Genomic DNA, 27,581 nt, shown 5'->3' on the forward strand with positions numbered 1-27,581 from the left:
GTGTAATGGAAAACGCGTTAAAAAGGGCCAATCTTTGTATCGAGAAAAATGGTGGACATAGGTATATATAAAAAAATATTCAACAAAATTTCAAACATTTTAATTCAGAATTTTTGGAAACGTTTCGAGTATGCAGCTTTATACTCCATTGTATTTTAATACAATAAAGCATAAATTTGAAATGGCTCAAAAATCACGTTGAACTACGAGAATTTTCTTTTTTTTGCTTGCGGAGTATTTTCTCCATATAAAAAATAATCGATCATTATAGATGAAAAGTTTTGCAGATATCTTCTTTTATAAAGGTTATTTTAAAAGTGACGTCTAAATATCAGTAGTGCGTAATTCCCGACGATGATAGATTGGCGAATTGGGTATTTAGCTATGGTGAAAAAGAAAATTGTGAGGCGGACTTTGTCTGCCACGTCACTTGAGATATTCGGTAGCCGAGTTCTGCCCCAAGAATGATAGAGAAAGGAAGGGGAATTACTTGTTTTGAAAAGCCTCACTTTTTCTTAATTTCTCGCAAGGATAATAGATTGCCAGGTTTGCTAATTGGAAAAGAAAATCGTGACGTCACTTGGGAGATGCGACAGCCGAATTCTGCATGATCATTTCACATGCATTCACACACTCGCTCAATCAGTCGTTGTTCAAACGGCAACGAAGTGTCATTGGTTAATTTTTTTCGTATGCCATTAACACAAGCTAAATTTTGTTAAGCACATCCCAAGTAACGCCAGCTGATTCCTCCAAAGAGCAAAATAACGGTATGCTTAATAGCACACGTCTAAAAACCTTTTCACCATGAATAATTCCTAGGTGGTATCCTTTTTTGCATGTCACATTTCTCAAGTTAACAGATGTAGAAAATTTTGCACGATAGAACAACGCGTTAAAATTATTGAAACTTATTTTGAAAATGGTCGATCTTTAACAAAACAACATATCGCACAATTCGAGCAACAACATCGACATCTCGACCTTCGCAACAATTAGGCATTCATGAATCGACTGTTTGGCGGATTTTGCCTGTAGACGTCCTCAAGGTCGAAATTTAAATGATTTTTCATAGTTTTCCATAGTTGTTAAGAACTGTATTTTGAATAAAAGTGGCTAAGCCTAAAAGAATCTGAATTTTTACATATTTCGTTTTAAAACAACATCTAGGCGCGTCTTTTAAGATACGCTTTATTACTTAGAAAAATAATAATTTATAGAATTTACGACATGAATCAGTATAAATAAAGACCTTTTTTCAGAATTTTAATTATTTCATTGCGCCGCTGACCAAAAATTCCCAAAAACTTTGCTTGCTTTTCCGCCTTTATTGTGGCTTAAACCTTTAACACTTTCAATATATCTGATTTAAGCGCATCAAAATATCACAGATCATTAAAAAAATTTCGTGCATTCGTTAAACGAAGAAATTGTGAACCACCGTCAAGGAACAAAATTATCGAAAATCAACGAAAATTTTGCGACACTTCACGCTTGCATTTTATTGTACCAAAATTCAATGGGCTATAAAACTGCGAACTCGAAATATTTCTAAAAATTCTAAATGAAGCCATTTGGTAAGAAGTTTGAAATTTGTTTTGTTTTTTTGTATAGAGTGGAATATATTTTTATAAAAAATAAAATTAAAATTAATTTCAAAAATAAAGTATGTAGTCAATAGTGGGACCTCATAATTTTGTCACTCACTTTATATAACCCTTTATATGAATATCTTTATATTATATATATATTTTTTTTTTCTCTACGTATCATATTTTTCCTGGCGAAAAGCAAAACGCAAAAAATTTCTCTTCTTTCCTCCTTAAAATCTATACTAATATAGAAAGTGTCTAAGTATTTAAAGCCATTTTTATTTTAATTTAGGGCTTTAAAACATTAAACTGAGGAGAAAAAAAAACTGAGTATGTAGAATTACTACATATATAAAATCTAGAGTTTCACGTGCATCTAAAATTTTTCCTGGATAACTTTTAGTATCGCCCAGTGTAATATTGCATGATACATGAATGAGTAAATGAAAATGAGGTTTGCACTTCGATCTCGTGGCCTTTTGTGCAGTCTACTCATCACAGTACCTCATCCAAACCCAGTTCCCTGAATGAACCTCAGATGGAGCAGGGTTAGACTGAGCGAATATGTCTTTCTTCTGGCTGCAAATGGTCGAGGCCTCTCAAAATTTTTCGCGCCAAATTCGAAAAGGCATGCTGCACTCTACGGGAACTGATCGCAGAATCACACAGTAGCCACATCCCAATACTATGCAGAAGGCTACGAAATCTGCAGTGACCTTTGAGAATGCACACGCTCATTCTCAGTTTATGCTTAGGGCGGGTTATGAGTTGCGTTTATGTGTAAATATATTGCGTTAGTTTGATTTGCCAGTTTACTTGTGAACTCACGAATGGAAGAGCTGATGCCTAGTGTTTACTGTCTCGAGGTCGTTATTCAAAAGGTCTTTTCATATAACGCTTCCATGAGCAATAGTGGCATCCCATCTACTCAACTCATCTCGTAGTAGATGGTCATCTTATCTCATGACTTGACTACACTGACGTATTCACTATCCATGTCACGGAAAGTTTTTACTAACATCAAACGGAAGAGCACCGCTCATGATGAATTTGCGAACTGATGACCCAAATGTGTTTCACATTTGAATTCTCAAAAACTGTTGTTTCAAGATAATAAAAGTACACTGAACGAGGTAAAAGAGTTTTTGGTAAGATGTGCACAAGCCCTGAGTACAAACCCTGAGAAAGGAGTTTTAATGTGTCAACGTCCACACCCAATTTTATGAAAGCTTACTTACTTAGTTCTTAGTTTTCACGAGTATATAAATTGGGTATGCCGGCTTGTTCTTCGAGCAGAGAATCAGTCAGAACTTTCGGAAACTTTTTGGTGATGTAGTCTCTCAGAAACTTAAATCCTCTTCATATCTCCTACAATCTTATTGCTAACCAGCTGTTGTCCATATTTAACGCAAGAGTCAAAACATGCATTTTGAAAATATCCAAAATGTTTTTTTTTTTGTTACTTATTTAAATAGCCTAAAAAGTAAAAGCTCTTAAACGAAACTTCAAATTTGCGTAACAAACATTAAATATCTATGTATGCTTGTATGCCTGCCACAAATTTCGTAATTTTATGGAATTCTAGTAATTTGAATCAATTGATTTTAATGATTTTCGTAGCGCACGAGTTTTATTTTTTATTTTTATTTTCATTTTTAGAGCATGGCGCAATTTGGCGGCAACATTCTCGCCTGCGTTTCGATATACTGTGCACACATACATATATACATACTATAAAAAAATGGTTGTACGCATAAACTGATATGTATAAAGTAGAAAGTAAGTGCTAGAGAAGCACATGGAAGGAATGATGCTTCGTACAAAAATAAATTAAGCTGCATCTTAGGAAAGTATAAACAATGAAAAATCAATAAACAAAGAAAAATATTACGAAGAACTGCTAAAGGCCTAAAAGGTGCTTCGATTTGTTAGAAGAAAAATGGGTTTATATTCATATTTTATAGAGTAATAAGATTGCACGTAGATGTAAAATTATCAACCTAAAAAACATTTAGGCTTGAGTTCAACTTGAGCTTAAGTTGATAAGTAAGGAATTTCTCAAACCTCCAACAGTACTTCAAGTTGAGAAACATAGTAGTCTGAACAAAAAAGGCATTTTTCTTTGTATGAAAATAGTTGAGAAAAAGTTAATTATCAACTTGAACTCTAATATGATTCAACTAATTGATCTCAAACGTATCCTTGAAATCGGAAATATCAGGTCAGTCCATAAGTTCGTGCGTATTTTACCCATAATTTCACTTGTGTACGATTTTTGCATACAAAAAATTATTCGCGGAATATAACGGAACTATTTATATTTTCTTTGATATATTGTGCATTCAACAAGTAATTTTAATCGCGGATAGATTAAAAACAACTATTACTGTTAAAACAACAACAACAACATCGCGGATAGAAGCACGTATAAGAGGCATATTTTGCATTTTTTTATAAAAGTGGTAAAAAGGCGAGAACTGCTGATGCAAAAATAAACACTGTTCACGGAGAGGATACCGTGAGTGTAAGGACTGCGCAAAAGTGGTTTACAAAATTCCGAAGTGGTAACTGCGACGTGGAGGATGCCGCGCGCGGGTCGTCCTGAAGTCTTTAACTCCGACGCCTTGCTCGAACTCGTGGAAGCTGAGCTAAATTTGACAGTCGATATGATAACTCAGAGGTTAAATTCATCGCATGGAACAGTTCACAGGCTCCTGGTTCAGTTGGGAAAGGTTTCAAAGCTGGGAAAATGGGTTCCGCATAGACTTTCCGTCGCCAACCTTCAGCAGAGAGTGAATGTGTGTACTCAGCTGCTGCAACGGCTTGAAAATGAAAGTTTTTTGAACCGTATCGTTACTGGTGATGAAAAATGAGTCCTTTACAATAATCCTGTTCGCAAACGCCAATGGTTAGATAAAGATGAAACACCAGAACCGACACCTAGAGATGGACTTCACCCCAAAAAGATTCTCCTGTCTATTTGGTGGGATATGGCCGGTATTGTTTATTATGAACTTCTGGAACCAAACCAGACGATAACTACTGATTATTATTGCCCAGCTATCAAACCTGAATGAGGCACTTAAAAGAAATCGACCGTCTTTAGTGAATACCATAGACGCAAAGTATTACGCAAGACCTCATACCGCAAGGCAAACATTAGACAAGCTGAACGAGCTCGGATGGGAGCTAATGCCGCATCCACCATACTCTCCGGATATTGCACCTTATAATTATCACCTTTCCCGTGGACTTCAATCCCATATGAATAACACGAACTACTTCTCAAAAGAAGTTATAAAAAGGGATATCGAAGCGTATTTTGGCTCCAAGGACAAAGAATTTTTTGAGCAGGGAATTAAAAATTTGCCTAAACGTTGGGAAGACATTGAAAATAATGAAGGAAAATATATTAATGATTAATAAATACTTTAAACATCTTTTTTTATTAAATTTTAAAACCTCCTTTAAAAAACGCACGAACTTATGGACTGACCTGATACCTAACAAAAATTTTATTAGAATTATATGGATCTACGAACCTGTTTTCTTACTTTGATGTTTTTCTTTACACGCGTAAAAATAATGATCTATTACACAGAAAACACAGGGTTGCATGTGAAAAAGTATGGTTATTATCTAGGATTATTTTATAATCTCAGATGTTGAGAGAAACATTTTGTATGGGAAATCTCTCTTTTTAATTACGGATTGGGAGTTAAGCACGAAAAAGTAGATCATCTACTTATACATATGTGAACGTATTATAACTCTCTATTTTCACAAACAAATGTAATTTTTGGCAGCTCTTTTTCAGTTGCTTCATCTATTCACCACTTCCTATTGCTTCGCGAAACGAAGAGGCATTTCGATTTATTTCCTGACTCTAATTTTTGTACCCATTAAATTCCTTCGTTCTTTTCTACACTCTTCTCCTAGCCAGATGTTCTGTATTCACTTCAGCAAAATATTTAAAATTTTATTTTATTTATTTTTTGTTTGATTATTTTTAACCGAAATCATCCGATCTACTTACTCTAAAGAGGCAATCAGCCACATTCATTTTAGCTGTCGTTTTGTTTACACAACTTTTAATATGAAATTAATTTATTTTGTAAAATGACACCAGCTGCTTCAGGCAGGCGAGCGGACGAGCAGGCACGCCGCCGACACGCTCCCACCTCATTACTGTCGTATGTTAGTCAGTATAGCGATTCGTTATCCGATAAGATTCTTGCTTGCTTTTGTTTAGCGTCAGCTACCGGCTGTCAGTAAGAGGCATTCAAACATAGATAGATAGACATACATACATACAAACATATGTGTGTAGAGAGGCATAATCAAGTGTATGACTACTCCAATTTCCATTTACCACTCAACGTATGTGGATATATTCTATTTTTTTATATGTAGATATGTATATTCATATTGTTGTCGCGCGTCTGCTGTGCTTTGCATTTTTTTTAAACTAATTTTTCAACGGACATTTATAATAAGCTGTGAAACTGATGATCGAGTTTATATGTACGAGTGTAACCATATGTTGTTGATGGTATTATTTTAATGGATTTTCTTTCCTTCTTTTAATACATACATACATTTGTACGTTCATATGTGTTGTATTGTTTTTGTAATTTTGTGTTACTGGAACGTGTGTAAAAGTTGTTCCACTAATCTCGTGACATGAGCCAGATTTTCAATGGTCAAGTTTAAGTCCAACGGCGGGCGCGATCGCTACGGTATTAACATGCGATGTGTATATAGTATGTATCATATCTACATATGCATGACTAATGTGAAGTTTTCGTATCTGCTATTCTTCTTATACATATATAGAGGAAGGCCTGGTTGTTGGTTTTTGTTTTCACAATTTTAGATTTTAATGAAATTTTACACATTTGCTATCCAATATAAAAAAACATTAATAGATTTGTTTACAATAGGGGTTGTACCCTAAATAAATTATGTACAAGCCGCGAAAAAATATAGCACCTCAACATTTGAAAAAGTTTTGACTATTTATTTCCTTATTTTTTAATATAAATATTTTATTGTATAAAAACATAGTTCAGTCTATATTAAAGACCATATTAATCCAAGCTTTTTCTTCTTTTTGATTGACAAAATAACCGCTTACGCTTTTTGGCTGAGTTTAACAAAGCGCGCCACTCGTTTCTTTCTCATGCTAACCGGCGCCAGTTGGACACACCAAGTGAGGCCAAGTCCTTCCCACCTGATCTTTCCAACGTAGAGGAGGCCTTCTTCTGCTACCACCAGCTGGTATCGGATCGAATACTTTCAGAGTCGGTGCGTTTGTATCCATTCGGACGACATGAACCAGCCAACGAAGGCGCTGAATCTTTATTCGCTGCGCTATGTCTATGTCGTCGTAAAGCTCATACAGCTCATTGTTTCATCGCTTACGATACCCGCCGTCCCCAACGTGCAAAGGTCCAAAAATCTTGTGCAGAATCTTTCTCTCAAACACAAGTGACGCCTCGTCGGATATTGTCATCGTCCAAGCTTCTGGACCATACAATAGGACGGGCATGATGAGCGCCTTATAGACAATTAGTTTTGTTCGTTGAGACTTTACTATTCAGCCTCATACTATTACTGAGCCTCCCAGTGCTTTATGATAAGCTAGACCAACTTGGGGTCGTGTGCTGCACGTTTTGACCGCCGCACGTACTTGCTACCATCTGGATCAGCTCTATTTATTTTCGTTTCATCGCTGAATAAAATATAACGTCACAGATTTTGAGTTCAGAGATATATGCTTGCGAGCATTGTTGTTGCGATGCTGTTACCAATGGCTTCTTCCATGCTATTCGACTTTTAAGCCCTGCTTCTGCCAATCGAATCGCAGCTATTCTTTCCGTTATTGTCTTTTCCAGGTGAACACAAATTTCTCGATGAATGTCATCAGCATTCTTCCTAGGATTCTGTTTTGACAGTCTAACGATCATCCTATCAATGCGGGTAGTCTTTAACGCGCTTTATGGGCACAATTTCTGCTGTTTTATACTCAGAAAAATATTTCAAAACATTAAAACCCATAGTTTTTGAAAAGTTTGATTGTGTTGAAATAGTACTGTAGGAGAATCCGGTCTTTTGCAACTCTATGATTGCTTTTCGAAGAGCTGGGGTGCATTTTTTCGAAGACCGAATAGTTCTTAAGTATATTGCTCACTAAAATATTAGTGCTTCTACTAAAATGCAAAAAATCTATGCGAACCATTCAAATATTCCAGCGCAAAAAGTACCGTTTCAGCACCGTACTCGAGGCTGAAGTGCAAATCTAAATCTAAATCTAATGTAATTAAGTGTACATATTCGAAGTATTATACACTCCGAACCATCCTTTTCTAGGTGCTCACCGTATGGGCTCCAGCGCTGGAAAAAATCTTATCGAAAAAGAAGAAAGTATGCAACGGACTCCTTCCATGCTTGTCATGTGGCTCTACCTCGCCTCTGGAGCTTTTATTAAACTTTCTTCCAGTGGAACTCTATGGGAAACTTCCGACTAGTTGCAACGCGACCAGACTACACCCATGGTCAACTAATTAGAAACGCTATTTTTACCAGTTTTGACTATCGTTATTTTGTTTTTGTTTTTAATTTTCATAATTTTTTTACAAAAATATAGTTCGGTCTACAAAAAATATCATAAAATCAAGCTTTGAAACTTTGACGAAATTTATAAAAATTCAGCAAATTTTCATAAAAACTTAACATAATTAAAAAAAACAATTTTAAGAGTTTTAAATTGAATTAAATTTTAGAGTAAAGATGTAAATTTGAAGTAGCACAATATTCTCCATGATTTTTGATCATTCTTTCCACTGAAAGTGTTGCACATTTCCTATATATATATATATAATTGGCGCGTACACCTTTTCGGGTGTTTGGCCGAGCTCCTCCTCCTATTTGTGGTGTGCGTCTTGATGTTTTCTCACAAATGGAGGGACCTTCAGTTTCAAGCCGACTCCGAAAGGCAGATATTTTATGAGGAGCTTTTTCATGGCAGAAATACACTCGGAGGTTTGCCATTGCCTGCCGAGGGGCGACCGCTATTAGAAAAATCTTTTTCTTAATTTTGGTGTTTCACCGAGGTTCGAACCGACGTTCTCTCTGTAAATTCCGAATGGTAGTCACGCACCAACCCATTCGGCTACGGCGGCCATTTTCTATATACCATATAAAAGAAAATGTCGTACATTCGATGAGCTATAAAACCGCATACTAAAACTTTCCCTAAACACCCAATCGGTTTATATCTCCGAATTTCTCAAAACCTTGACATAATAGACACTTTTGCACCTCAGAATCGTGCTCTGCGCACAATAAGTTTAATTTTTGTTTGAGATTTCCAATTATTTCGAGTGAACATTTTTGTGTTGATAGAGAATTCAAATATGAAGTACTTATTGGGGCGTAGCAGCGCATGTAGAGAATTCTAAAAGGCATAATCAATTAGAAGAAAACTCACACCACAATTTTTCATAAATTCAATTTCAGCACACAAAATCGTTCATATGATGACGAGTACAGCGATAAGAGTCAGCCGCAGTACTTTGTGTTTAGCAAATGTATATATGGGTATATGTGCCCTCACAACTGATAACAGCCAGCACATTTCAAAAATATTTTCCCTTGTGAGCAATTGTTTATTAATTTGTGCTTGCGTCAATCTGTGTGAATTTTAGCAAAAACAAATTAAATTAACTTAGCTCTAAATTGCTGATTTCTAAAGTAATAGCCACCTGGTATAGCTCACTATATTCAATACTGCCCAATAAATCTCTCTTTTGATTATAAGGCAAGTTTCAGTGGACCGCGTTCATCTAGAGTAAATGGTAATTGTTGGTACACCTTTGCGAATTCACTTTTGTTGTAGCTTGTCGTATTCACACATCTTACAATTGTTAGTTTTTCGTCAACAGTCAATAACAACATTGAGAAGAACGAGAACACACAGAATTGTGTTGAGAGAACACGAGCATCACAAGTAATGAGTGGAAGCAACAAATATTTCCCTGTATGAGCGCGGTCTTACTACTACTAATTAAGCGAATAAACACAAGAAAATTGAAGACGCTAATCTATTGATAATTCACAGCTGATGCTTAAGAATCTATAGAATATAAAAAAAAATATTAGAATATAAAAAAACATCTGGTAAAAGATAAAGATTCATTGACTTCCAAGCAAAAACTGTTAAAGTCAGATAATTTTCTTTGATTAAAATTTTACCAATACGAGTATGTATGTACATAAATAGGCAATACGATTCATGTAAAATTTAATCGCATTTTGAATTATTGAACCGCAGTGCAGTGTGGCTGATAAAGCAAGCTTCCAAAAAAATGTACAAACTTTTTACTAAGTAAGTAATTAATTTCATTTTTTTTTAATTTGCGTATTACTATGTATTTAGAATAACAAAAATAAACAATTGGGATGACGAGACACGTGCGCTGCTATCACGCACTCTAGTGAATGGGTAATTTCCATCCAAGCCGAGTTTCAGAGCAATTTTGGCAGCACCCCTACGTGCGGATGAACCTTAATGAGACTGGCTAACTCATTTACCAAACGTGCGAGACTTGCTCGAAGGCTTTACCCCCAAAAACTCACGTACAACTGCAGGAAACAGTTATTGCTGTAGCTGCTTCCATACAAATCACTGCCGAAGTTACGACAAAGAATTTATTTGCTCAAATGGGTATAGGCAGATTGTCGAAGATAAGTAATTCTCCAAAAATAGTTAAATTGTTTCCTTATAAGGCTCAAATGGCAAAACAACTAACCGCGCCGACTTGACAATTCGCCTAGAAATTTGCCACAGGACACTGACAGTCGTCACGCAGCTAGGGTGGCAAGCTAACAAAGACTTTTATTGCATGAAATGGGCGCATTGTAAAACTAACTGAGTACTGCGAAATTCATTAAAATAATTTTTCGTTTTTGTACCTACTACTGAAAGAAAACATTTTTCAATTCTGCGCGGTTTCATTAAGATAATTTGCCTTTGCATTACCAGGTCAGCTTTGGTAGAGGTACACCGGAAATTCAACGATAAAATTGTTTCAAGAAACTACACATTTCATTGGCCCACCTCAGTCAGAAAGACTAACTGCATTTAATTATTACTATAATTTTGTTTGTTGGTTTTATCGCAAGGAGACAGATTGAAAAACGAAAGCATTACTTTTGAGTGATTAAAAAAAATCGATCCATTCAATAATTAGGCAGATATAAACCAATCAGTGATAGTATGCCGCACAGTGGAGTTCATTAAATTATTTTTAATTTTTAAAAACTATAATTTAAAAACAAAGTAAAAATTAATTGCCTTTTACGAAGCTCGTTGGGAAAGTCCATGCAAAGTCAGAGAGATGGCACTACTGCAGCGCATCGAGGTTATGTTTAGTTAGTAGCATTTCTTGGAAAAACACACATCAAGGAAGAACACAAACCAGATCGATCTATTTCTTTCTATTTGTCTTGTGCTTGACTCGAGGAAGTGGAGTGATTTTCCTTTTCCAACACAACAAGGCACCAGCTTACGCCTCAGCAGTTGTGGTAACAAAATTAATGGAAATATGATTCCAACTCGTTTTAAGTCCCTCCTATTCTCCAGACTTGGCTCCCTGGGATTCCTCAGATCCCTTAGACTACTATTTGAGCCCCACGATTTTATTCAAACGAGGAGGTATGCAAAATGCTTAGGGAACATGGGAGCGAGAAGATTTTAAAATTTTTTCCGATAGCCAAGCCGCGATTAAGGCTTTGACGATGCCATGGTGTGGGTCCAAATTAGTCAACTTCTGTAAGGAGGATATAAAATCTCTTGAGTGTGCAGGTAATATGCCTCTGATCTGGGTTCCAGCACATAGTAACATAGAAGGAAATGAAATTGCTGATGAGCTTGTCAGGAAGGGGACTGAATTGGTCACAGAGACTTCCAGTCACCGGCTTTCCCTCTGATTGTTCCTAAATGCAAATGTCCCAACTTATTTCTCAGGAAAGTGCATAAAAGATGGAACTCCATTTCTTCTAGTGCTATTTCGAAAGCTCTTTGGCCACAGTACAATAGACGGAGGACTCAGAATGTCCTGGGGACACCACGCCATGTCCGAACTCGTAGTAGTGTTTACCGGTCACTGAACGAACGGACACACGCAAAAAAGCTAGATTTACCATTTAATCTCCATTGCAGAAGCTGTGGGGACCTATCAGGGAAGGAGACTTTTGAGCACTTTCTCTGTAAATGTCCGGGATTGGCAGCTAGGCGATTAAGGTCAATGGGTTCTCCTTTCTTCGTAAGCCTGGGGCAGTGAGTCAACCTAAATCCCATCAATCTACTCCATTATATCAACAGCTCTAACTGACTATATATATGTATCTGCCTGTTGGAGGTCTCATAATGGTATCAAAACGGCGCTTTAGTGCTACTTTGGGACCTACCAAGATAACTCTACTTTTAATTTGTAATTCGTTCGATTGGTCATACAATTCAATCCGACTTTTAATTTGCTAATTTACATTGAAAACAAAGCAATAATATTTCGTGATTTGACCAGCACATAGTTCTGTACTCTGAAGTCTCTTCCTTTAAGCCCAAAACAGATACAATACTAATTCACAAGTAAAATACTTATAATATTATGAGCTCAACGGCTTGTGGACTCCAGCTGCCAGAGAACTTTTAATAACCAGATCGGGCACCCCGTTTATAATGTGCAGGGAGGCAGCATCATGCCTCTTTAAATTATTTCTCTATAAGATGGTTGAGAATTGTGTACATATGTGCCAGGGGAATGAAATTATGGCTAAATAGCGCAATACATATTAAAAACAGCAACTCAAAAATATACACACGAATTAATATGAAAGGAAACCATTAAAAGCCCATTAACAGGGTCATTTGACACTCAGTAGTGGAGCTTTAATAGCAACACGTAACTGTTCACACTCATATGCAAGTGGTCAAAAACGTATATATACAGATGTATGAACAGATGTGTTGCAATAAATAGAAATTTTATTAGAAAAGCAACTTTTTATGCTGCACGTCTTCTTCCATATCCAGATCTCGAAAAATTCTTCAGTGAGTAGAATTAACGGCCGAATTGGTGGAGCATACAACGCAATCATAGCAATGAAACTATTTTCGAGTTTAAAGCATAAAATAAAATTGTAAAATTCGCTTGAGAAATTTCTCATTACATCGAAGTTTAAAAATCTAAAAAAAAAAGAAAACAAAAAAAGCATAAACTCATTGTAATTATGTAGATCATTTAATCGTACAGCAATGCGATCCAACCGAGCATGACACGTACGGCGGCAGCAAACCCAATCCATATCGGACATGATATGAATATTAAATGGGCTAGGAAAAAAATTGTAAGCATGAATGGACGGCGTTTAATGACTGAGAAAATGGCTGATACTCTAAATAATTGGAGTTATATAGCAAATCAAAGCACTTAAATATGTACAAGAAAAATAATTAAACGAAATGCAACGGCATAGAAATGCAATAGAAGAAAAAACAAAAGTTCGAACATTAGAAAGAAATTAGATGTAAATGGCTGGAAAACTTGCACTGAATGTTGGCTAAAAATCGATGTAAAAATTTGTAAAATACTCATAAACATGAGCTGTGTGTGTGAAGGCCCAAAACGAGCATGAAGAAATGAGTTGAAAAATGAGTTTAGCACTCAACAAAAAAAAGGGAAAATGAAAAATGTTTTACGGCTGTGTACGTTGTGATATGTTTGCGCTGTGGCGCGTAAACACAGCCAGCCAATCCAACAACCAAACGACCGTCCAAGCCATATGCCAACCACGGTAATGGTGGTAGCGGTGGCAGGGCGAACAAAACAAACCTAAATGCTGCGCTGTTGAAAAGCGCCAACAATGGAAGGTTGGTAGGTAGCTAGTAGAGCTAGAGCATTTTTGATTTCATTGTGTTGTTGTTGCCGTCGAGCTAATAGAAGTATGCATATACTTAGGGCGCGACCGGACAGAGCAAAGAAAGTGCTGTCAAAAATTTTCTCTTTACCTCAAGAAAGTTCTTTTAAACTTTTTTTGTAATCGATTTCGAAAAGGAAATCTACACTTGTGCTCACATAATGAAGTCACTTTAGCTTTTTACAATATTAGCAATATTTTTCATGCCAAAATTTTCGAGTTAATTTTTTACAATATTTTTTTTTTCCTTGTTCACTCCTCTCGGGAGGGCCTCGACCGCTAAGTCTTGGTTGCGTTGGTTTTGTTAATCTGTTTTTGTTTTCTGACAGGGTATATTGCCAGCAATATTTGACATTTTTTAAACATAATCTTTAGAAGGTTTTTGGGTATGGGTTTGGGCATCTTACAGTATTTTAGTATAATAAAGTGAAAATTAGAAGTCGCTCTGAAATCGCGTTGAGTTTAGACAATTTTTTTCCCCACAGCATTTTATACAATGGAGAAAGTCAAATATCATGCAGTGATTGAATTTTTATTTTTGAAAGGTTTGGAGGCAAATAAAATTTATGAATGAATGTTGAAAGTGTATAGGGACTTTTCACCATTAATTATTGTACTACACAGGAAAAATGGGTTGCTGAATTTAAATGTGAAGACGATCCACATCAAGGACGTCCAAAAACAGCAAAACCACCAGAAATCGTACAAAAAATACAGGACATCGGTTTGGAAAATTTTCGAGTAGCTGAAAGAGATTTAGTACAAGCCTTAGGCATCTTACTGGGCAGTGTAAGCAATATTTTGACTGTGTACACGATGGCTGCCGCATTCGCTAACAATGGAACAAAAGCACATTCGAAAGCGATTTTCTCAGCAACATTTAGAGCGTTTTCAAAAGGATAAAGTGGATTTGGTGTGTCGATTCATCACTATGAATTAGACTTGGGTCTGTCACCATTATCCTAAATCAAAACGAGAGGCTAAAAAGTAATGTTAACCTCGTTCTTCAGCTCCGAAACGAGTTCGTGTCCAGAAATCGGACAAGAAGGTGTTAGTATCAGGTTTTTGTGATGAGAAAGAAATTTTGTGTGTGGATTATTGCAAACTGGTAAAATAATACATTTTGAATATTATTATAACCTTTTAAACCAGCTGAAGAAAAAATTCGTGAAAAAATACCCAGTTTTCAAAAGAAAAAAGAACATCTTGGCAATGGCTAAAATCCATGACTTAAAGTTCGAATTGTTGGAGCATTCACCGCATTCACCAGATTTGGCCACTAGAGACTTGTATCTGTTTCCAGACCTAAAAAATTGTATGGAAAGCATTTTTCATCAACTGATGAGATCTTAACAGCTGTGGAAGCATATTTTGCAGCCTTTACTTTCTCAAATTTTCACTTCAGCGATGGAATTCATAAATTGGAATCTCGTTGGGACAAGTGTATTGATGTTCAGGGAGTCTGAGACTGAATAATTAGGTGTATTTCATATCATAAACTTTCTTATTTAACTGCAAAACTTATTGAACAACCTAGTACTAATATTAAATAGGCTGTAAAAATGCATACCTAGAAATTTTCCAACGATTCTGATTAAAAAGTTGAAAATTAGAAAGACAATTTTTTGAAATTTGCTATTTTTTGTGAGTTTTATACAAAGTTTGAAACATTCATCTACAAGGTTTTTATTAAGCAATGAACTATATTTATATAAAGAAATTTACGAAAACAATGTATCAAGAAAGCTATTGCAAAAATTGGAAAAAACTAAAGTGACTTAAGGCCGGCGGGCCAATTAGATGTCCTAAATTCAGTAGTTTTCGCGAAGCGTTGTAGGATGAGAAAAAAAACAATTAGCCAAATGAAGTTTTGGGGATAGTTTAATATATATTTGAACTAAAAAAAAAAATTGTACAATCTCCAACAATATATTGTAAGCCGAGTTATCAGTAGATTCCCAGATCGCCTGTATACAACTTCTGTACAAGATACAACTTGCAATTTTCATCTGAAAACAAAAAAAAAAAGATTATTAATTTGGATGTAATTATATTCTATGTGAAGTTAAACTCTATAATCATTGCATTTCTGTTTGGAAAATTAAGGTATAGTCAAAAATGGCAAGTCAAATAGTTTTTCAAATCATTTTGCTGTCAATTGCTTTGCTTTTCCGCGTGATTACCCAAAAAGTAGTTTGGCAAAATTATTTCCAACTTTTCTGCAATTAATTTCGAAAAGAAGGCCTGCATAGTCCAACTGTAACTATCAGAAATCAAATCAATTCGGAAAGTTACTTTCAATCTTCATAACGATTCGTTTCTTATTTAGTGGCAAATGATGGTATCATTTTCTTTGTTCACCTGGTTTTCCTCTACTACCACGTTGGCAGATGGCAGCTTAAAAATTGCCTTAAATACACTGAGCCGAAACATAATCAAAAATTACAACTAATTTATATTGGTTGTTCCTAAAAGCTCTCAACACGTCAAATTTGGCCAGTAAAATTTTTAGATTTTCGAATTCAGCGAGCCAAAATTTGTAAAAAATTTTGACGGTATTGCAGGCTGAAGCACAATCTACATTCAGACCAGAGCAATATTTTTTTTTCCAAAAAGCACGCCGGCAAAAGCGTTGCGAAAAACAATTCACATCCATAGTGCGAGTGCTTATATAATTACTTTTCGAAATTCTTCACTTTGTTTTCGCTTGCCGAAAGTACTTTCCTTGTCACATATGGCAGCACCTGTACGTTTACGCCATAGCCTGGAAGCTAAAGTAGAAAATCAGTCAGACAGTTGAAGAGACTGCAAATAAGAACAACAAATAATATTATCAAACTACAGAAACGACGGAGAAGAGGGCAAACGCGCGGACTCTATACAGTCAAGAGTTGTGCAGCAGCGTGGGCAAACAATTGCATGCCATCGAGGCAAAGGCCAAACGTCGAGCAGATGATCATAAAGATGGTGTATGGATGGCAATGATAATGACGTTAGCGGTGGCAGTGGCAATGGCGGGGCGATAGTGATAGTGCCAGAGGGCTCAGGAAGTGCACGTCAAAGTGATGACGAATTATTCTTTATACCTCTTTATACACACATTTATTTTTATATACCCAACTAAGTATTATATAGAAATCTGTGTATGCCTATAGACACACTCACACACACACACGTGCGTATGTCTATAAACAACTTCGTACAATGAGCGACTACGCACGGATTTATTGATGTCTCCCAACATTACATATTGGCACTATTATGGGCAAGCAATAAAATGTTCATTGGGTGTGCTGAAGGGACGCGGAGGGCGTATGTGTATGTGTTAGTATATGTATGTATGCATACACTTATGGGCACTACGATTTACTAGTTAACTAAGTATTTATGCCAGGCGCGTATAGATATCGTGGAAGAACCTTTTATGCCGGTAGACAAATACACAACTACAACAATATGTGTGTATGTATGTATGTATGAATAGCAGAAGTGGAATTGTGGGAGCTGATAAACGGCGTGAAGAAGGCTAACGTACTGGGTAGTTGTCTTCTGTTCTCAACTGCCTGTGTGCCCGCCTGAGGAGTGCGACACGTATGACGATCCCTGTGATTTGCATGCAAATCACACATTTTCCAGCCAAACTGTCGACGCGCATTCAAATGGTTTGAAGTGCAGCAAAAAAGTTTGTAAGAAATTACATTTATTTTGTTTTATTGCATCTGGACTTGCATCCGAGCACTTTAAAATATACTGCACACAATGGAGTGTAGACATAATAAAAATTATTTTTAAATAATTGCAAGCGGAAAGAAGCAACGAACGAATAGAACTTCCGAAAGAAGTGAATGCACAAAATAAAATAAAAACAATTAAGTAATAAATGGTAGATTACTTTTTACAGATAAGTAAATATAATAATGCAGTGTGTAGATTAGGAGCAGCGATAACCTACACTGATAACCTGGTAGGAATAGGAGGAATAGACACCGCCATTATTCTGATCGCGAAAATAGGGCGTCTTGGCTGTAATGAGGATGCAAAAATATTTCTGATTTAAAATTTAGGAAAACAATGGATCAGAGACGCGAAGCGACTGGTGAGGTAGATCTAAAAAAGTTTATAAATGGTCCCATATTTCAAATACTAAGTTGTTCGATAAGTTTTGCAGTTCGATAAGAAAAACACAATTTTATGGTGTGAAGTACACCTATTTGATCAGTATGATCACCCTGAACATCAATACACTTATTCCAATAAGAATCCAATTCATGAATTCCATCCCTGAAGTGAGAAGCGCTGCATGCATGCATTTTGTTTAGGTCTGAAAACATATGCAAGTCGCTAAGAGCCAATTTTGGTGAATACGATGGATGCCCTAACGATGCGAATTTTAATTCAAGAATTGAAGCCATTGTCAAAATGCTCTTATGACACGGTGCATTGTCCTGATGGAAAAATATTTTTTTCCTTTGCAAACTGTGTTTATTTTCACGATTTTTTTTCTTCAGCTGCTCTAAAAGGTTAAAATAACATTCGGAGTTTAGTGTTTTACCTATTTGGAAGTAATCCACAAACAAAATTCCTTTCGCATCCCGAAAAATCCTGATGCTAACACCTTCTTGGCCGATTTCTGAACTCGAAGTGGAAGAACGAGGTTAACACCACTCTTTAGCCTCTCCTTTTGATTTGGGATCATAGTGATAGACCCAAGTCTCATCCACAGTGCGTGAATCGACGCACAAAACCCTCTTTATCCTTTCGAAAACGCTCTAAAAAGTCACATTCGAATGTGTTTTTGTTCCATTTTTAGCGAATGCAGTACCTATTAAAAGCCAATGCTTCATTCAAAATATTGCTTACACTGCCCGGTGGGATGCCTAGGGGTTCTATTAAACCTCTTTCAGTCACTCGACCATTTTCTAACACGATATCCGATATTTCTTTGTACAATTTCTGGTGTTGTTGCTATTTTTGGACGTCCTTGACGTGGATTGACTTCACGACTTGTACGACCACGTTTAAATTCAGCAACCCATCTTTCTTCTGTATTAATTGATGGCGAAAGGTCCTTATCAACGTTTAACATTTGTTCAAAAGTTTCCTTTGCTCTTAAACCTTCCAGAAATAAAAAGAAGAATTGAAGAGGAATTTTGAGAATTGCTTTGCCTCATCATAATTTTAGAGAGGGAACTGAAAAAAACAGACAAGCCGAGTTCATGAAAGATATTAGTGTAAAAGTACAGTAATACAAAAACAAAATTTATACGTGTTTTGTTCTTGCAATTCTGTGGTTTAAATGTCAAAATCACTTAATCAATCAGAACTTAAATCCGAATGTAAACAAAACAGATCACACCAACAAAACGAAAGAAACACAACAAGTCAGCTGCGCTAGTAACAACACCTTAAGTGAATTCGTCTGGAAAATAGCCAACAGAAAGAAAAATAATACAATAAAAAATTAAATTTGTTTGTAGTCAAAAACAAAAATGTGCACAAACCTTTAACATGACGTCAGCTCAACAATTTTGATTCTGCCAATTCACTGAGAACTCAGTGGCAGTACAAATGCAGTACTTCGATACGTGCAATCCTAAGTATTCCTCTCAACTGTTCATATTATATAAAAAGACGTGTATACCGGAAATAAAAATAAAATAGAAATGTAACCCATATTATTGAGGAACCAGCTAACCACTTTTCAAGCAGCATTTCATGCAACAGAAATTTATGGCAGAGAATACCTTCGAAAATGACATATCATTTTAATTATGCAGGCAATCCGACAAGCTTGAGTCTCTCTTAATTACATCAAAACTGGTTTTAATGGTTCAAGCAACCCTCAAATATTGACGCTTCAGTTTATGCCCTCCCTCTTTAGCGACTTTGCCAATAATTATCTCTTTTGTTAAAACATCAAAGTTTTTTCTCACCTTATCAACTTAAATTAAGAAAATTAAACTACAAAAAGAAAGCAGTCTACCCATTTCTATGGCTGGTAGAACGCACTTCTTCCGACAGATCGATTTCGCCGACATCGAACACTCCAACTTGGGGTTTCGATACATGTTAATTTTTTAATTAGCGCACGAAATTGGATAAATATCTGAGAACCTGTAACCTGCTAAAGTGTTGAGCATTTCTTTCATTTATATGAAAAAATGCTCAACATAGGAAGCAAAAAAATTACCAAAAATTAATGCGAATTTAGAGCGACTTCAAACTTTTATACATTAACTAGACGCGAATGGGCTATAAAACTGCATACCTTGAAGTTTTCTAAAAATTTAGATTGAAAGGTTGAAAATTTTGCTGAACATTTTTGATTATTGTATAGAAACATAAAAAAATACAACAAAAAAATTGTTAAAACTTGGTTATACGTCGCGCTTCTATTATTTTGACCACTGGTGTGTGTATGTTTATAGATTTTATGGTGTGAATGCTAATCCACTAGCGCACGTTTCTTGCTCTTAGCCACTTATGACGAAAGTAAAGGCCATGGAAACTAATTCATATCAGACTTGAAGCCTGCCAAGAAGAGGAAGTTCGTGAAACAAAATTTCGTTTTATTGTTATTGTTGAATGTTTCAAGGTAAATGTATATTTTGTCAGTGCAACGGCTTTGTGGAGCCAGAATTTAAGTTACAAAAAAAAACAAAAACAAGAAACGATATATTTCATAAAAACACCGACAGTGCGTTGACGGAACGATCCGGGTTTACTATATGTAAAGATGAAGACTCTCACTCCAGCAGCACTCCCCCTGCATGCATGGGGAATGCTTTTGATGCTACAACAATAACAAGCGATATATGGTACATACATATGTAGAAGCAATAATAGAAAAATGGTGATTCTCAATCAAAGAAAACAGTTAAGCCTTCAAATTGTTTTTTTTTTTGTTGTTCTACAGAGCCATACAAATAGTCTGCCAAATCTGTTTTTCACCGCAAGAAGTTGGACAAAGTCACCAACCCTCGCATTACCTGCATACTTTGCAAAAGGGGAGAACATTTGAAGAAGCTGGAGTGGAAATGGATTAACAGAGAGAAACGTGAGCGCCCCATTGTAGATGTGAAAATAGTACCCAAGGGGGGCAAATACAAAACAAAAAAAAAAAACACGTACGTCCTCCTATTTGCTAAAAACCTTTAGGGGTGACCAAAAGTGCCGAATATAATGGATACGAACACAAAATGAAAACATGTAGTGCATAGGGCATTGTCAGCGGCAAAAAGCAACCACCAAATTGAGGTAGAAGCCAAAAAAATAAATAAATATGATTTTCTATACAAAGACAGAAAAGTAACACAACAGCTCAGCTTGTGTCGTCTAGACCACGAAAATTTGTGAAGTTTTCTTGTGCCATAATTTATTCTTGTTTCGATTTAACTCTTGAATAGCGTGGATTTTTAAGCAAGTGTGCGCATATAACCATTCCAAATATGTCTGCAACTGACAAATTTTTCGACACAAGCTTACAATTATGGCAGGCGAAAATGGTGTTAATGTGAGGCAAATTTTGTTATGGCATTCATTGGTAGCAGTGGCATAAACAATTCGGAACGAATTATTTATCATGGACATAAAGCATAAAGTAATAAAAAAAACGTTAATGGTATAAAATTACAAGATTTTAAGAATTTTTAATCGTTCTTGAATATGGAATTTTAATGGAAATATTGGAATAGAGATACATCTCTGTACATGAGTTTGACTAATTTTGATGAGATTTGTTTTAATAATAACAACAAAAACAATAATTATGTCAAGGATGATAGATTAGGTATGGTAATAAAAAAAAATTTTGAGGGGAACTTTTGATTCTACGTCATTCGTTTTGTGTTTCACTAAGCTAAATCTAAATTTTGACGTCGGCATACTGTTAAATTCGCTCAGACCCGAATAACAAACTGCTGGGTAGTACACCTCTAATTCTAATAATTGTGTAAATTCTTTCAAATGATTTTTTTGAGTTTGTTACCTAATGTGGGAATTTTAGTATAAAAGCATTGCTTCGCGAAAATACATAGTACATCCTTATAAAACAAATATGCTGCATTTTCCCTAATTAAAAAATCGCAGCACACTCAACGAAAGTCGCCAGAATACTACCAACAAATTAAAATTCACAAGCACTGCCCATTGCAACCATTTTAAATAGCATGGGAAATTAGTTATGCAGCGCTGCATAATCACTTGCAACAATTTGCTTTACAGCCGGCAAGTTAGCAAACAAATAAAGGAGAAACCAAAACCGGCGCACATTGCGTGACCCCAACAAAGTGCACTACTACCCACTATTACCACCTCTCCGTACTTGGTCAGTCAATGCTGCTAGCCAGCCAAATGTGCTCTGCGCCATTTCTCATTGCTACTCAAAGCAAATATCAAGTGCAATCTACAATAAAAACAACAAATGAATACGCTGCAGACTAATAAGGAGTCACGTTCAACTTCCAATGTTTCCCACCTCTTGGCTGTCCTTCACGCAACGGAGGGAGGAGTCTATAGTAGATTGTGTATGTATAGTTTTTAATTTCATTTTCAGGCAAGAAAGAGAAAATGCAATATTGTAAAATCGATTGTCCTTGAGGGTAAAATACACGGCAGGCAGCTGGTGGATCGCAAGCAACGAACGTGAAACACATTGCAATCAGTAAGGAAGTACATATACATATACGAAAAGGGCACGGAAGTTTAGCCAGCTGACAGTCATGTCGCTACAAGCATTTTATTGATTTTTCAAAGCGGCAATAAAGAATTTGAACATTTTCATGTAAGTGCAAAATTGTAGCTTATATATTTCGGATATTAAGGTGTTAAGCATTTCTCAATTTGACATAAGAAATTCTTAACACAAATAAGATAAATCGTAAGTGTTTATACTCAAGCCAGACCTAACACTTTTGCGGATATATATTTACATATGTAGAATTACAAGCTTGGCTGACTCGGCCGCACCCAAAGTGTCTGTTGCAGGCTGCCGCAGTATTTTGCATTTCACTTGGGGCTCTGTTTGGCTGTCAAAATGCCATTAACTTTGCCGCCGTAATTCCTACATACCAAAAACGTTATTTTATGTGTATTATTCCTTCACAATTTTCTTAAAGTATTCAGCATACGCATTCTTGCAACGCACATTCTTAACCACACCTTCAGAATCTACTTGCTACAATTCGCATTGGGATAAAGCATCTTGTACACTCACCTGCCATCACCGTATCGGCGAGATTGTATTTGGTGCCAGTTTTCGGGAAGTCTTTTAGCTTTCGATTCGTCAGTATTAACTCGCCGCTAAGGTGCGCCTCCTCAAGGATGCGTTCCAGCGAACGTGCCAGCTGCGAATGTGCCATGCTGCCCATGCTCGCGCTGAGTCCACCTATGCTCCCGCTGGTGCTATGGAGGCGATTATAAACGGCCGCCGTTGCAGCCATCCTCGTTGAGTAGGCGTGGTGATAGAAACGTATTTATTTTTCCTACCGCTACGGCGTTATTGCTTTTGTATACCGATAAATTTGTAGTACACGACTTTTTTGTTTAATTTTTATGCAATTTCACATTCACTTTTGGCATTTTTATTCTCATTATATTTTCATATAAAGTTTGCAAAACTAAACATTATATCGCTACCATAGGAAGCACTCTGATTCTTAGAATTTTTCTCTCACCTTTCAATTTTCACACAACTACACACTTTTTCCAAGATTTTCCTGTTGGGAAAAATCCGACGACTCTTCCGCGCACACAAATAATTTGATTCAAAATTCTAGCAACGAATGAACAGAAAACGCCGAACAAAATAATAAACAGCCCATCAGTGTAGCCAACCAGTTTCATGGAGTGCCTAATCGTTGCCAACCATCTTGTAGAAGAAGGTACCAGAGAACGTTAAATAACGTTCTCTGAAGGTATGCAGTAAAATTTAAAATATCTTATTGGAAATAAGGCGGAACTAATAAAAATATATGATGTATCCGCTTTATAATAAGACCTATTTCAATTATTTACTTTACTACTTCTTAAGTGCAAAGAGAAAACCTTAATAATTTCCCTTTTACTGCTAGCGAGTGATGCACATTTTTCGAAAAATTTGTGTGGTGTAAATTTTAGGCAATTTATGTTCATATTCAATTTCTTATAGTAGGAATTATAAATTCGATTTGTGGTTTTATTTCAACTGCCGGCACGCACACCGCGGCAATATGAATTATAAAAAGAAGAAAACATAAGCTAAATGCCCCAAGATATTGAGATGTAACATATAATATTATCATTAAACACGAATTCATAGCCTGGACGTACCAACAAAAATCTTTACCGAGCTTAAGTCGCTTGTAATTTTACTTTTTATGTTAAAATAAATTATTGGTCGGTAATATCACAAATTATTATTTTTATTAAACGAATTATTTCATTACCTCTCCTGTGAACTTTTATACTTAGCCTTATTAATCGAAGCATAATAATTTAGTAAATATTCTAGTCACATCTATAGTTAATTTTCTAATCACATCGATATTTAAAAAATGTTAAAGTTTTCCAAAAATTATTCCTAATACCTGTACCAGTTTGTAACGAATTGGTTTGTATCTCAATTGAGCACTGATCTTATTAACGCAAATTAAATCACTTAATGCTTATTGCAATAATCGACCATCTGGGCTCTCTAACTGGTCGCCTCGATTGGGTTCTTAATGTAAACGGTATTGAATATGTTTCGATGGGCGAAACTGTTTTTATGTTTTTTAGGCATTAACTGGTGCACCTTTGATATATCGGGATCGCTTTTCTACGCTAAGAAAACGATTTCAGCCTCTCCCAATTACTGATTGAAGATGGTTAACCCCTGATTTCCTATTCAGTTAATTCATTATTTCTTAAAACGAACAATTTGAGATTTCGATGCTTAAAAACACTTAACTTCCATGACTCAACGCCAAACCACATAAATTATCTGTACATCATGCAAACTACTTATTAGGCGAAAGGAGGAGAACCGTTGCGCTTATTAGTAAAACTAAAAACCGTTATTTTTAGATTGGATACTAAATTTTATTATATATGGGAAGATATGCCATACATAAATTCTTACAGTAAGATCTTTGGAAGTAACAAAAACACTAATTGCAGTACTCAACTATAATATTTCATTTCGTCTCCTTTACCCACCAGAAATTACAAAATTAAGTCTATTATTATTTTTTTTTCTAAAATGTTCATCTTTATTACAAAAACTTTTTTCGAAAGCCAATTCTACTGGATTGCACAAATGAAATGTATCAAATGTGCCAAAGTTATTTGTTCATAACTGAAAAATGTTGGCAGTTTACTTACATATATATATACCATATTTTAGGTATTTCAGCCGAGCATCTTATTGTTGTTCCACAAATGGAGAAATCACCATTGGCTACCGAGGGGCGCCCGCTATTACAAAAATTAGTTTTATCATTTTTTGTTTCGTAACTATACTTGCGAATCCATGCACTTCCGAATGGTAACTATGAAGGCGGCAGTTTGTTTACAACATAATAATTTAATTAAAAAGAGCTAAAGTTGTTAAAAAAAGTGTTTGCTACCTGCAACAAGTACTTTTTTAATTTGCGTAAGCTAATATTTTCAGAAACGACAGCACTGTTTAACTCATGTTTACATTTACATTAAACTAATAACTCTGGCAACACTTGTTTAGATTGACGTGTTGCGGTTGTCAAAAACAACTGGTAGGAGAAATTAAAATCTCTCGCTAAACATAGACGCGGTATTTTAGACTTGTTTTCTTCTAATAGTTCAATATGACAATAAATATGATCTATTAAATGTGCAAGAAACAATGACTGACAGCTGAGGAAACAAGAAACTTAATAATTATTTGCTAACACATCATTAGAAGGTGAGAAATGTGCAAAAAAAGTGTGATGTTTTTTTATCAATGTCGGTTTCAGGTTATGAGTCTGCTCTTCCCAAGCTCTTCACTTTCACAGCAAGCCAGAAGAAATTTATATCTTGAGCATTCCAAAATACTCCCGCTTATTAGTAGAGGCAGATATAATCATAGTGTGGCGGCATGATTGATCGGCTGTACAAGTTGATGTGGCTTGTACTTTATATACTTGCCAGTATATATGAAACCTTCTGCTATCTAAAGTTGCGATTACAAGCCTTTATACTTTGGTCATATGACCTATGGCACAGCAGTGCTGCTATTACCCGCCGCGACCGCGCATTTCTTCAAAGCTGTAAAGCTGAATTAACGAAATTGCCTCAACATCTGAATTTGATTATTGGGCCTGATCCTCTCGTAAGCGTGAGTGAAGCGGTTGTGGGACGCATTTTGTTGTATGCTCAAATAATCGGCATAGAGTGCGTCAGTTTATATGATGTGCGTGAAAATATGGGACATATTGTCTTGGAGAGAGTTTTTATGTCACAAGACGCATTTTGGAGAGAGTTGCAACCAAATCAATACGAATGGGGATTGCGGGAGTGCCCGTCGAAGGCCCCAATAAAATACGAAAGTGACAGTAATGGATGTGCGCGAAATGGTACAACCAGTGAAAATGGAAACGTATGTAATGGAGATGCTTATCACAACAAAATACAAACACCGTTAAAAGTGAGTCAGAGTTATTAGTTTTCTATCGCTAATTCGAGGTAATTTAAAGCCAAAACACCAATGAAATTGCGTGCCGTAATGTTTGGTGCCGCTTATCAGCAACCAAAAACAAAAAACAATTTATGAATTTGACAAAAATGTTTCTTATCGCGCTTTTCAGTTGTGCAAAGCGATTTTAAACGTACGACTTGATAATGCGTTCATTGCTGTGTACCTCAAATCATATTTTTTTAATTTTCTAATAGTTTTCTGTTTTGTTTCAGATTTACCAAGTTACTGAACAGGACAACCGTCCTTTGATAGTAAAAATCTGCCGTAAACTTTTTCAAGAACGTAAAACTTCTAATGTGCAAAATATTCTGGGCGACCGCAAACAACTAGAACAATACATCAGCGATGAAGTAGCGCAACACATGCAATGGAAATTCGTAGATCCAGAATTAAGCATAATATTCAATAGAGATACGTGTACTTTCGGCATGTTGCCTTGGCAGACACGTTTTACAGAATTCCATACTTTCGAGACTGGTCGCTGTGTGAACGCAGAAAGTTTTGCCAAAGTGCTGTACAAATATTCGAAATGTGAACAGCGTTGGGGAAAATAGGTATTTAATATAATGGGCAAACTGTGTAAAGGCGAAACTATGATATGGGGGTAACACAATAAGATAATGTATAGGAAAATATGCGTGTGCGTAAGGTGCTTGGAAAGCATTACCTGCGTCACTTAACTCACTCGATTGTATGCACGCTTCTGTTATACGAAAAATATTTAATATATTTGTATAAATTACAGTTTATTACATCATTTTTTTTTTTTGGTTTTTTCTATTGCTAAGTTAAATGTACAACAAACAACTGAATCACATTTTTGTTAAGGTGCAAAAGACAATGAGCATAAAAACTATGCAAGTTTCGATAAACTAAAATAAAAGGTCGATTTGCACGCAGGTGGCTGTATATTTGTGTAAAATACAAGCGCTCGCAATATTTAAAAACGTGTGTTTTAGTGCATAGTAATTTCTGTAGTGACTACGCTGCGCATGTCATCGCCAGCTGTGTGTTTCGACGCCTTCCTTTATTTGGAAGTCTGACAAGTGGGTAGAAATATCAAGTGAAGTTCTTGTGTTTCGCGCACTTATCATTTAAGTCGGTTGACTGTTGACTATTTCGTCGGCATTTGGTAAATTATGGCTGACTGGTAATTGCAAGAACTGGAGGTTTGAAATAAAGTGAACGTGTTGTCGGCTTTCATCCCTTGAAGAACTAACCATGGTCTGGCAATTGTTTCTTTTATAATCTGCCTATATTTTTAACGAATTTTCTTTGAACTCGCCCGCTGATGCAATCAAGTAAACGGGGAGCTAATCGGAAACACGCATTTC

At 35.9% G+C, this 27,581-nt stretch overlaps 2 protein-coding genes across 2 annotated transcripts in view; one reads left to right on the plus strand and one right to left on the minus strand.

Annotated features, from left to right (window-relative positions):
- Nucleotides 1-23,366, minus strand: part of LOC128865022 (leucine-rich repeat and calponin homology domain-containing protein) — a 71,295-nt gene extending 47,929 nt beyond the window's left edge. Inside the window, exon 1 of the mRNA XM_054104887.1 lies at nucleotides 22,789-23,366. Coding sequence (XP_053960862.1) covers nucleotides 22,789-23,014 — 226 coding nt within the window. The 5' untranslated portion in view covers nucleotides 23,015-23,366. The remainder of the gene's footprint in view (nucleotides 1-22,788) is intronic.
- A 1,915-nt stretch (nucleotides 23,367-25,281) lies between these two features.
- Nucleotides 25,282-27,004, plus strand: LOC128862752 (dehydrodolichyl diphosphate synthase complex subunit nus1). Its single transcript, XM_054101458.1, has 3 exons — nucleotides 25,282-25,473; nucleotides 25,526-26,196; nucleotides 26,460-27,004. Exons 2-3 carry the CDS (start codon nucleotides 25,648-25,650, stop codon nucleotides 26,799-26,801), a joined length of 891 nt encoding a protein of 296 aa, XP_053957433.1. The 5' UTR covers nucleotides 25,282-25,473; nucleotides 25,526-25,647; the 3' UTR covers nucleotides 26,802-27,004.
- Nucleotides 27,005-27,581: the final 577 nt, after the last annotated feature.

Source organism: Anastrepha ludens, chromosome 5 (assembly GCF_028408465.1).
Source record: "Anastrepha ludens isolate Willacy chromosome 5, idAnaLude1.1, whole genome shotgun sequence".
Lineage (NCBI taxonomy): Eukaryota > Metazoa > Arthropoda > Insecta > Diptera > Tephritidae > Anastrepha > Anastrepha ludens.

What these genes read in the sequence shown, in the direction of transcription:
- LOC128862752 (XM_054101458.1), top strand. Translation starts at nt 25,648, where the DNA reads ATGATTGATCGGCTGTACAAGTTGATGTGGCTTGTACTTTATATACTT. An exon ending in AAATACAAACACCGTTAAAA is followed by an intron (nt 26,197 to 26,459) that starts GTGAGTCAGAGT and finishes GTTTTGTTTCAG; the next exon opens with ATTTACCAAGTTACTGAACA.